Below are 10,722 nucleotides of genomic sequence, written 5' to 3' on the forward strand. Positions count from 1 at the left end.
GGTTCGATCCCCGCGGGGGCACAGACACCTGTCATACACTGAGTATGTGGCTTTCTAGAAATTACTTCAATTAGCAACAACTGCTCAGGCAGGAAAAACTAGACCTGCATCACCTCTACTGCACTATGCTATTTGTGTGTGCGTGTGCTGCTCAGGAGAACCACAAGAAAACTAGAAACCTTTTTTTATGGTAGAAGTTTGGTACAAGTGATCTTGAAGACCTCTGAAGAACAAGAATCCTGTCTATGAAGAACTTGGGAAGAAGAAAGGTTGGAAAAGAAGGTAAAGAGGGGGCACCTGGAGTTGAACCAGGGACCTCTTGATCTGCAGTCAAATGCTCTACCACTGAGCTATACCCCCCTGGCTGAGCAAGCAGACAAGGAGCAATGAAAAACAAATACATAAAGCAGAAGTTTGGTTTGGTCATAATTCTTCAGATGAGTGCTCAGCATCTTGAACAGGGACGTTTGGTGGTGAGGCCTGCAAGCAAAGCAGAAGCACACAGGACCTAAAAGTGAGGAGAATACTCTTCATATTTACCTTTGGGAGGAACAATCAACCAAACAAAAAGCACACAATCCAAAGGGGGCACCTGGAGTTGAACCAGGGACCTCTTGATCTGCAGTCAAATGCTCTACCACTGAGCTATACCCCCTTGGCTTAAGAACTATAAAAGATACAGAGGAAGAAAGGAATATATAGAGAGCTCAGTTTTGATGTCCACTGGTTAGATTCTTTTGTTTGGTATTGATTTGACCATGCATGTTTAGATGAGTTCTCAGAGTTATGAAGATGGAAGTTGAGAGACCAGCCCTCAGAGCAAAGCACAAGCAAACAGATCTAAGAAAAAAAAAAAAAAAAAGAAATGTTCTTCATATTTATCTTTGAATAAAAATACAAGCTGAAGGGGGCACCTGGAGTTGAACCAGGGACCTCTTGATCTGCAGTCAAATGCTCTACCACTGAGCTATACCCCCTTGAAGCAGCACCTGCACAAGGTGATTTTTTAAACAAGTTTATTCACAGAACCCAGAGTTGACTGATATCCACTGTTTAGATTCCCTTACTTGACAGCCCCTGGCCTACCCATGTACATTCCATAATGTATGAGGGAGTTATCACAGGGAATCAAGAACAGACAAATAGATACAGTGTGCTCACGCAGTGCAGAAGCCCCACCAGGCAGCTGCTCAGGATCTTGAATATCACAACTTCAACACACAGCACAAGCTCACAAGACTGAAGAGGATGTGTCCATCTTCTTCCTGTGATGAATTTTGGCAAAAGGAAATTGGGAAAAGAAGGTAAAGAGGGGGCACCTGGAGTTGAACCAGGGACCTCTTGATCTGCAGTCAAATGCTCTACCACTGAGCTATACCCCCTTGGCTTAAGAACTGAACAAGGAGCATTAAAAAACCAATTCACAGAGCCCAGACAACCAGAATTACAGACAGCTACACTGTACAGACATTACACAGGCTAGAACCAGTCCAGTTTCCTCACTGATCTAAAAACTACTATGGCCCAGCAACTGGCACAATGCCTTTACACTGATACAGACATCGATTTGGGCTGTATATCCTTAGATGAATCCTCAGTATCATGAACATGGAATTTTGGAAAGCAACACCCTGGAAAAAGCACAAGCAGACAAAAGAAGGAATGCTCCTCACGATTCTTCTCTAGAAAAAAAGTCCACCACATGAAGGGGGCACCTGGAGTTGAACCGGGGACCTCTTGATCTGCAGTCAAATGCTCTACCACTGAGCTATACCCCCTGCTGCTGCCTGCCTCCCCAGCACGAATTTTCCGAGTAATTCCAAGGATGAATACATTCCTGCCAATTATTGCCAGTGCAAAAAGCAGTGCTTAAGGAAACGCTCAGGTCTCTGCTCACCAACACTCCGCTGCCAGTCCTCTTCACGTGGCAATCTACTTCTTGGCACCCGGTCATTGCTGCACTCGCCAAGGGACATCCCGTGCAGACAGCTCGGGGAAAAAGAGTCAAGTGAGAAGCTGAAAATCAATTAGCAGGGCAGAAAAAAGAGGCAAAGGGGAGGGGGCACCCGGATTTGAACCGGGGACCTCTTGATCTGCAGTCAAATGCTCTACCCCTGAGCTATACCCCCACCTGTGCAGCACCTGCCAGGTGAGGCCCTTTGTGGCCACTGATGGTGGCACTGCTGCATTCCACTGCCTGCACTCCCGGTTCTGGCTCCCACACAACATCCCTTTCATTAACCTCCTCTCTGCTTCTCCTACTTGCAAACTCTTGGAGGAACAACCAGCGAGATCCCTGCTTGCTTTGTCTCACCACAGAGAAAAGAACACGTGGCAGCAGCCACCTCACAACAGCTTTGGAGGCACTCACCTTTGCCTCTGTTTGCTCTCAGCACACAAATCTCCCAGAGCTGCTGCCTCACTCTGCACCTCCTGCACTGCCCGCAGCCTCCCCGCCTCCCCTGCTGTCTGCTTACAGCCTGGGGTAAAGGGAAAGCAAACACCCAACCTCTTACTGCTAACTGCTGTTGCACCATGCCCTGAGTAGGGAAAGAGAGTTTTTCAGGTGACTTGTTTTCCCCCTCGAGCAAAGCATTCGACTCCAAGTAAGCCCTTCTGAAGAGGTGTGAGATGGACACGTACCTGCAACACCGAGACGTCTTCTGTTGAAGTGCCTCTCTTCTGCCCCTTAGTTACACAGTTAATCCATTGCCCACCCCTCTCTGGATGCCTGAGTATTTTGCTGCAAGCAAGGTGAGAAAGAACAAAAGGTGAGGTTTGAAAGCTTTCAGTGACTGAGAGCTAACCATGCAATAAACCTGAGGGAAAGAGCCAATTTTTGCAGAAAAGCAGATTTCTGCCAACCATTACAAAGCGTTGCAGCCTACAGCAAGTTGGAACAGGGCCACACGGAGAAATAAGGCTGAAAACAGGTTATCTACTGTTTGAGTGTGCAGCAGTGTGGATGCTGCTTTGCTACGAGATCCTCAGCAGCACTTAATGGAGTAACTGGAGGAGGTGGGCACGCAGGAATCTTGCAAGTTAAGCCCACTTTAGAAGCTTTAACACGTACAGCTTACTTTCTCTTCCTCTATTCCAGAGGCCTAAAGTTAAAGGCACTACTCCGGGAGAACAAGTGCAAACATTGAGCGTAAGAGACATGACTTTATACATTAATATGTATATATATAACGCCAGCAGCAAATGCATCACAGCTAAAGAACACCTTAGCTAGCACTTAATTAAAAACAGGAAAAATGAGTCACGAGCTTCCTCCAACGCAGTGCCCACACTTATTAAGAGGAAACATTCCGGTGCCCAACCGGCGCCGCAGTCTGAGGCCGTTACCAGCCGCTACAAGGCCGCAGGTTTCACCCCAAACTTCCCAACCCCCCCCAACCGGGCGCCCACCGCCCCTCACCAGGCGACGCCCGCACCTTCAGCGCACGGCGGCTTCTCCCCCCGCAAACCACCGCAGCTCCTCCGCGTTCCCCATGGGCTTCACGCTTCCACACCGTCCCCGCGCAGAGCCCGCAGCCCCACAACGACCCCGCAGGGCCCTTAAGGACGGCCTGGAGGCCCGAGGGCATGAACCGGAAGTGTGGTGACGTCATCAACACGCGCCTGCTCCCGCGCGGCGCTCTTTGTAAACGTCACTTCCGGCAGGATGACGGCGGATGGAAACGAGCGGATTCCTGCTGGCCCCGGCGCATCGCTGCGGCTCCGGTTCTCATCCGGAAAAGAAAAATAACGATTAAGCAGTGACGTGTGATAAATCCGAAGTAAATGCACACGTTTAACGGTGCCGAATACAACGTGCCGCGCTCGCAGCGATGACCGGAGCTACAGGCCGCTCGCTTTGCCGTCCTCACGCCGTTTCCCGGAGGTCTGTAACGAAGCGCGATGTCCCCGAGCAAAACTTCCAGGTTGTGAGAGGGGTCACCTCAGCGCTCGGTGCGGGCTTAGAACCGGCGACCTTCCGGCTCCCAGCCCGGCGCTTTGCCCCTGGGCTACGTGAGCCCGCGAAACTGCGCGCCCGGGGCGGCCCAGCGCTGGGGCGTGGCTCAAGGGCAGCGCGGCTGCCTGCGGCTGCTGGGGATCCGGGTTCGATCCCCTCCGGGGCACGGACAGCAGTGCTTGGCTGCGGCTCCGTCCCCATGGCACCCGGCCCGGGCTGAGCGCTGCCCTCCCACTCCAGCTGCCTACAAAAAACACTTCAGGCGAGGTCCTTTTTTCTAGAACGACCTTGTGCTTACAGCCTCCTGTGTAATTAATGGTAATTATTCAGACAGGAAAAACGAGACCTTCCTCCCCACACTGGCATCGTGCTGATTGTGTAGACATGAAGTGTTGAGCTAAACCACAGGAAAAATGGAAAACTGAGACTTCGCAGCTGGTAAAAGAAAGTCAGGAGATTTGTAAGATCTCAGAGGAATAAGGACACTGCCGCGTTATGTCTGCAAAGGATTTGGGAAGAAGGGTGGAAAAGGAAGGTAAAGAGGGGGCACCTGGAGTTGAACCAGGGACCTCTTGATCTGCAGTCAAATGCTCTACCACTGAGCTATACCCCCTGCTTCCACACCTGGACGAGGAGCATTAAGGAACAAATGCACGGAGACCACTTATGTCTGCTGCTTACAGTTCCTAGCTTTCTGTGATTCCTAATACACATGCTAAAGCAACTACAGGCAAAAAGAATTGCACTGTGCCTATACATTAAAAGGCAAAAATGTGTTACTGATGCAAATATTCATTATGACTGTATGTGTTCAGTTGATCAGTGTCAAGAACACAGATATGGACAGAGCAGCTGGCTCTCTGTGCAAGGCACAGGCAGACAGGGTCTTAAAACAAGAAATGTTCCTTGTGTTTTATCTCAGAAAAAAACACACAATCCAAAGGGGGCACCTGGAGTTGAACCAGGGACCTCTTGATCTGCAGTCAAATGCTCTACCACTGAGCTATACCCCCTTGAAGCAGCACCTGCACAAGGTGATTTTTAAGCAACCTATGCACAGAGCTCAGAGTTGATCCCAGCTGCTTAGATTCCTTCATTTAATGCATCCCTGGCTGTCCTAATACACACATACAGAATCACAGAATGCCCAGGGTTGGAAGGGACCTCAAGGATCATGAAGCTCCAACCCCCCTGCCACACGCAGGGCCACCAACCTCACTACCTTCTACAGAGAGCTGCTACCAAGAGTCAAGTCAGCAGACTCTCAAAGGACATTTATTTGAAACAATTTTGGCCGTGACTTCTCTGTTGTTCTGTAATGTGAAAGCCAGCAACGAGCTGAGCTCAGCACGAAGCCAGAGAGAAAAACCTCGCTTTAAAAAGATGCAGCCCTTCCAAAAAAGAACAGAATAACCCTTACTGGAGACACAGAGCCACATTCATCAGCCTTGTAAGGAGGTAAAAATGATCAGACTGTGCTTCTCACAGCTCCTAGTTCTTTAAGTATCCTGAGAAAAATAACAATCCAAGGGGGCACCCGGATTTGAACCGGGGACCTCTTGATCTGCAGTCAAATGCTCTACCACTGAGCTATACCCCCTGCTGCTGCCTGCCTCCCCAGCACGAATTTTCCGAGTAATTCCAGAGATGAATAAATTCCTGCCAATTATTGCCAGTGCAAAAAGCAGTGCTTAAGGAAACGCTCAGGTCTCTGCTCACCAACACTCCGCTGCCAGTCCTCTTCACGTGGCAATCTACTTCTTGGCACCCGGTCATTGCTGCACTCGCCAAGGGACATCCCATGCAGACAGCTGGGGGAAAAAGAGTCAAGTGAGAAGCTGAAAATCAATTAGCGGGGCAGAAAAAAGAGGCAAAGGGGAGGGGGCACCCGGATTTGAACCGGGGACCTCTTGATCTGCAGTCAAATGCTCTACCCCTGAGCTATACCCCCACCTGTGCAGCACCTGCCAGGTGAGGCCCTTTGTGGCCACTGATGGTGGCACTGCTGCATTCCACTGCCTGCACTCCCGGTTCTGGCTCCCACACAACATCCCTTTCATTAACCTCCTCTCTGCTTCCCATACTTGCAAACTCTTGGAGGAACAAACCAGTGAGATCCCTGCTTGCTTTGTCTCACCACAGAAAGAACACGTGGCAGCAGCCACCTCACAACAGCTTTGGAGGCACTCACCTTTGCCTCTGTTTGCTCTCAGCACACAAATCTCCCAGAGCTGCTGCCTCACTCTGCACCTCCTGCACTGCCCACAGCCTCCCCGCCTCCCCTGCTGTCTGCCTACAGCCTGGGGAAAAAGGAAGCAAACATCCAGTGCCTTACAGCTAACTTGTGCCATGTCCTGCCTAGGAGAAAAAAAAAAAAAAGAATTAAAAAACGCAGCAGGTATTAGGGACAGATCAAGTGAGGACACATTTCAGGGCTTGTTTCTCAGTTGTAAGCAGGCATCTGCTGACTGCAAAGAAGGTCCTTCTCAAGGAGCAATGCAGCATTACCTGCAGCAGCTTCTGGACGCTCACAGGTTGTCTCAGGTCTGCTAGGAAGATGCCACAACTCCTCACCTGCCCCATGGAAACCTGGAGGAGGAGCTGGGCTCACTGCATCCAAGTTCCTTCCCCACCCACTGCACAGCTTATGCTGATCCAATGTCTGTAGGCCACATTTTTATCATGTTTTCCCACAAAACAGAAGAAAGTTATTCAGAAACATCCACCGTTTCTGTTTTTTAAGCAAAGCTTTTTTCTCCACAAATCCATCTGTGGCTCTGCTCCAGTTACAGGGGAACTGCACATGGATCAGGGGGCTCTCCCAGGTGCACACATACCTCACAACTCTGAGCACAAAGCCTTTCAGGTGATCTGGAGAGTCACATCATCCCCCAGCTCGCAATTAGCCAGTGACGTGATGATTTGTTTCACCACTGATTGAGGCTTTGAGGCACGTGCTGCAGCCACCGCCTCAGCTAACAGCAGTGGGCTTGATGTGTCCTTGCATCATCCTCAGCAAGGACCAAAGAAATCATTTTAGTGTGCTCTGCCATACAAACTGCATGGGAGGGGGTTCATCACAAGAGAGGCACAAACACATTTTGTAGAAGGGCTTTCAGATCTCCCAGCTTTTATCACTGCATGCTAAAGCTGGGTCAATTCAGTTACTGGGATCTGTCATCACATTACAAGCATGTTCCAGGTGCTGATGGCTCTGCCTCACTAAGCCTCATCACCAGATCTTAAACTCCACAGCCAATTTCCTCCTGCTGTGCCCACCCACATCTGAGGCTTCATGGAGAATTTCCCAAACCTGAAATAATTCCCTCAACGCTGTCACGCTTGGCAGAAGAGCACACTTGAATCTTAACAACAAGGCAGACACCATTTTCTGGTACAGGTACTTTTATTTCATCTCCACAAAGATGAGCACGTTCATGCAATGCTTCCTGCATTTGAGGCTATCCTGGGCCACAGATCTGCACACTCCTTGGCCACAGGGCCTGTGATGGCTGAACCTGGAGGAGAGAAAAACAAAGCATGACATCAGAGAGCTCAGTCAGCATGGTTGTGTTCTCCCAGGTGTAGGCAGAACCTGGGTCCTTGGTCCAGGTGAGCAAAGCCCTCTAACTGAGCACATCAACCCCAGCCATCACAGCCAAGGTTTCTCTTTGGCCCAGCGCAGGAGGATTCTGCTTGCCCATACCTTTCATTTCACCTTTATTATTCACTATTACTCCCGCGTTGTCTTCAAAATACAAGAACACTCCATCTTTTCTTCTGTACGATTTCCGCTGCCGAATTACCACTGCTGGGTGCACTGCCAAGAGACACAGCAGGTCAGTGTTCCCCCCCAGCACACAGTTAGCAGCTCACCCCAACACCGAGCTCCCCTTTGCAGTGCTTCTCTGGGAAGCTGAATTACACACAGGGTTCACAGTTCTAGTGCAGGCTATAGGGTCGGCAAGGCTGACACCTCAGTCACTCTGCTCTCAGCTTTTCAGCATTCCTCTCACAGAATGTATTAAAATTCCTAGGTTATACCTGGGAATACAGCTTATAACTTACACCAGCCTTGATGGCATCACACTGACAGAGCAGAGGTGATGCCTGCGGGGTCCAGTGACAAATTCTGAAGGCAATAACACACTTAAGAACTGACAAGTGAATCCCCACTTAGAGAAGACAACATTCTTCCAATTTCTCAGTTGTACTTCTAAGTGTGTCAGCTCAGAGACAGCACTCAGCAAGAACACCCCTGGGGGAGGAATAAGGAACCCGATTTCCCAAGGCCGTGTCACATCACTGATTGAAATAAACAGCACAAGCTGCCACTTCACCCAAAAGCGATGCTTTTCTCTGCCCTTCCACGACAACTCACTGAGCCACGGCACACAGACCCAACAAGTGCTTTTGAGAAGGGCGGAGCAAACGCTCCAGCAAGCAGGCAGACATCTGCCTTTTGACTCCTTCCTAGGCAGATATAATGCAAGACCTGCCCCTCTGTCCCCTGGGAGGACACTGCGGTGCTCACAGACTCAGCAGGAGCTGCCTGTTGCTACAATGAAGTGTGGGTTGAGGAGTGCCACGCAGGCACAGCAGGCCCGGCCGCTCTTCCCCACGCTCACCCTTCTTCCTCAGCTCTGGTTTGCCTTTCTTGACAGTCGCCATCACCATGTCACCCACGCCGGCTGCTGGCAGTCTGTTCAGGCGGCCCTTGATCCCCTTCACGGAGATGATGTACAGATTCTTGGCGCCTGTGGAGAGAAGAGCTGAGGATCTGCGCCGAGCTGCTCCGCCTGCAGGGCCTCCAACCAACCCATCACCCAACGAGGCCAACAGCACGGGCTGCCACTTCACCCCGAAGCGACGGGCTGTATAACACGGCCCTGGTGAACGCTTTCCAGAAGGACAAAGCGATCTCCAGATGCACCCCCAGCTTCCTGCCGGCCTTACAGCCCACCCCGCACCCCCCCAGGCCCACCCGCAGCGGGGCACCCACCGGTGTTATCAGCGCAGTTAATCACGGCTCCTACGGGGAGACCGAGGGAGATGCGGAACTTCGCTCCGGAGGAACCTCCGCGTCCTGCGGGCAGAGGAGAGCCGTGAGGTCACCGCCGGGCGGCGCGGGGGGGGGGGGGAGCCGGCAGAGCTGGGCGACGGGGCACCGGGTGCGGCCTGCGCTCCTCGGCGGGCCCGACGCCGCTCCCGGCCGAACCCGGGCCCGCGCAGCGCCCCGGACCCCCAGCATCCTCCACACCCCTCGCCGCAGCGCCCGCACACCGCGGAACGGCGGATGGAACCGGATGCCGGCCAGGCCCAGCGCCCCACCTCACCTCGCTTCGACATCTTGGCGCCGGAAGAGACGGAGGCGCGCGAGGCACGCTGGGAAATGGAACTTCCCCGGCGGACGTCACGTGGAGAAGCCGGCCTGCGTCACGTGGCGGGGGAAGATCACGTGGCAAAGATCACGTGAAGAGGGACGAAGCGGAGCCGGCGCCCCCTGCAGGCGTTTCGCTGCGCGCTCCACGAGCAGAGTGCGCCGCGGGCACCGGGAACGGCTGCCGAGCGACCCCCCGACAGAGAGAATTTGGGTGAAAAATTCTTCTTTCGATGTTTTCGTTCTAAAAGGTAGAAAGCAGGAGAGTGGGAATAAAAAGAAAAAAAAAAAGAAAAGAGGGGGCACCCGGATTTGAACCGGGGACCTCTTGATCTGCAGTCAAATGCTCTACCACTGAGCTATACCCCCGCGCCCGCACTGCTCTGCGCTGTGTGCGACAAAAGCTGCCTCCGCCTTTCCCTGCTCGCAACGTTTTCTGCCCCAGCGGCTTTGCAGACCCCAACCCCACGTCACCCCTCCGCGAAAAAAAGGGCTTTGCTCCGTGCCAGCGCACGCCTGATTTCCTCCAGGTTGTCCTGATGTGCTCAGGAGGGAAGAACGGAGCTGGGAGCCTCACAGCCTGCGAGCAAAGAGTGGGAATTCACACTGAATCATTGCAGTACGCGAGGTGCTGTGACCTGGGTGAGGGGATGCACGGCACGCACAGCACGTTTGCTGATGGCACGGGGAACGGCTGGCAGCAGAAGGATGCGCTGCTATTCGTTGGGAGAGGCTGAGAGCTGCACAGAGAGCGACCCGATGGGGTCCGACACACATTGGGGGATGTATCGGTACAGACTGGGGGCTGTGCTGCTGGAAAGGAGCTCAACCACGAGGTGACCACAAGCCAGCAGTGTGCCCTGGTGGCCAGGAAGACCCGTGGGACCCTGGTTGGCCAACGGTTGGCTGTAGTTTGACTGTGAGACAGTGCAGATGAGGGGGATCTGATCGACGTCTGAAGGGAGGGGGCACGGGGGATCGGACCGGGCTGTATTCGGTGCAGAAAGCAAAGCGTTGTGACAACTCACAGCACTGGGTGAGCTCCTGCTGGTGCAGCTCGGGGAGATGGAAGAACTGACAGGGATGGAAGAGCTGCCCTGGGAGCCCGGGGATCTCCGCCGTGCGCAGGGGTGGGAGCTGCCCCTACCGGAGCGTTTGGGTGCGGAGCTGCTCCGTCCCCCGCAGCACTTCCTGAGCCAAACGAGGAGAAACCGCCCACGGAGCAGCGCGACGCGTTTGAAGCCGCGATGGGGCGGGGTGGTGGTGGTTGTGGTGGGGGGGGGGGGGGAAGAAAAATATAAAATCCCAACGAGGGGGCACCCGGATTTGAACCAGGGACCTCTTGATCTGCAGTCAAATGCTCTACCACTGAGCTATACCCCCG

At 52.8% G+C, this 10,722-nt stretch overlaps 1 protein-coding gene and 13 non-coding genes across 14 annotated transcripts; all 14 read right to left on the reverse strand.

Annotated features, from left to right (window-relative positions):
* Positions 1–288: 288 nt before the first annotated feature.
* TRNAC-GCA (transfer RNA cysteine (anticodon GCA)) lies at positions 289–360 on the reverse strand. The gene has a single exon. It is a non-coding gene; the product is annotated as a tRNA-Cys (tRNA).
* Positions 361–583: 223 nt separating this feature from the next.
* On the reverse strand, positions 584–655 carry TRNAC-GCA (transfer RNA cysteine (anticodon GCA)). The gene has a single exon. It is a non-coding gene; the product is annotated as a tRNA-Cys (tRNA).
* Positions 656–905: 250 nt separating this feature from the next.
* Positions 906–977, reverse strand: TRNAC-GCA (transfer RNA cysteine (anticodon GCA)). The gene has a single exon. It is a non-coding gene; the product is annotated as a tRNA-Cys (tRNA).
* Positions 978–1,310: 333 nt separating this feature from the next.
* On the reverse strand, positions 1,311–1,382 carry TRNAC-GCA (transfer RNA cysteine (anticodon GCA)). The gene has a single exon. It is a non-coding gene; the product is annotated as a tRNA-Cys (tRNA).
* Positions 1,383–1,706: 324 nt separating this feature from the next.
* On the reverse strand, positions 1,707–1,778 carry TRNAC-GCA (transfer RNA cysteine (anticodon GCA)). Its single transcript has one exon. It is a non-coding gene; the product is annotated as a tRNA-Cys (tRNA).
* Positions 1,779–2,057: 279 nt separating this feature from the next.
* On the reverse strand, positions 2,058–2,129 carry TRNAC-GCA (transfer RNA cysteine (anticodon GCA)). The gene has a single exon. It is a non-coding gene; the product is annotated as a tRNA-Cys (tRNA).
* Positions 2,130–4,499: 2,370 nt separating this feature from the next.
* TRNAC-GCA (transfer RNA cysteine (anticodon GCA)) lies at positions 4,500–4,571 on the reverse strand. The gene has a single exon. It is a non-coding gene; the product is annotated as a tRNA-Cys (tRNA).
* A 328-nt stretch (positions 4,572–4,899) lies between these two features.
* Positions 4,900–4,971, reverse strand: TRNAC-GCA (transfer RNA cysteine (anticodon GCA)). The gene has a single exon. It is a non-coding gene; the product is annotated as a tRNA-Cys (tRNA).
* Positions 4,972–5,486: 515 nt separating this feature from the next.
* On the reverse strand, positions 5,487–5,558 carry TRNAC-GCA (transfer RNA cysteine (anticodon GCA)). The gene has a single exon. It is a non-coding gene; the product is annotated as a tRNA-Cys (tRNA).
* A 279-nt stretch (positions 5,559–5,837) lies between these two features.
* Positions 5,838–5,909, reverse strand: TRNAC-GCA (transfer RNA cysteine (anticodon GCA)). Its single transcript has one exon. It is a non-coding gene; the product is annotated as a tRNA-Cys (tRNA).
* A 1,436-nt stretch (positions 5,910–7,345) lies between these two features.
* Positions 7,346–9,438, reverse strand: RPL23 (ribosomal protein L23). The gene is made up of 5 exons (XM_031600755.2): positions 9,295–9,438; positions 8,961–9,044; positions 8,587–8,715; positions 7,665–7,778; positions 7,346–7,476 (listed from the first exon to the last, which is right to left on the reverse strand). The coding sequence occupies exons 1-5, from the start codon at positions 9,305–9,307 to the stop codon at positions 7,394–7,396; spliced, it is 423 nt and encodes a 140-aa protein (XP_031456615.1). The 5' UTR covers positions 9,308–9,438; the 3' UTR covers positions 7,346–7,393.
* Positions 8,251–8,382, reverse strand: LOC116233765 (small nucleolar RNA SNORA21). The gene has a single exon (XR_004168007.1). It is a non-coding gene; the product is annotated as a small nucleolar RNA SNORA21 (small nucleolar RNA).
* A 197-nt stretch (positions 9,439–9,635) lies between the features above and the next one.
* Positions 9,636–9,707, reverse strand: TRNAC-GCA (transfer RNA cysteine (anticodon GCA)). The gene has a single exon. It is a non-coding gene; the product is annotated as a tRNA-Cys (tRNA).
* Positions 9,708–10,649: 942 nt separating this feature from the next.
* On the reverse strand, positions 10,650–10,721 carry TRNAC-GCA (transfer RNA cysteine (anticodon GCA)). The gene has a single exon. It is a non-coding gene; the product is annotated as a tRNA-Cys (tRNA).
* Position 10,722: the final 1 nt, after the last annotated feature.

Source organism: Phasianus colchicus, chromosome 26 (assembly GCF_987193195.1).
Source record: "Phasianus colchicus chromosome 26, bPhaCol1.hap1.1, whole genome shotgun sequence".
Lineage (NCBI taxonomy): Eukaryota > Metazoa > Chordata > Aves > Galliformes > Phasianidae > Phasianus > Phasianus colchicus.

Excerpts from the sequence above, each read along its gene's own strand:
- RPL23 (XM_031600755.2), bottom strand. Across the intron at positions 8,716-8,960 it reads TAACTGCGCTGATAACACCG|GCGCCAAGAATCTGTACATC; the intron begins GTGGGTGCCCCG and ends TTCTCTCCACAG. Across the intron at positions 7,779-8,586 it reads ACCAGAGCTGAGGAAGAAGG|TGCACCCAGCAGTGGTAATT; the intron begins GTGAGCGTGGGG and ends GTCTCTTGGCAG.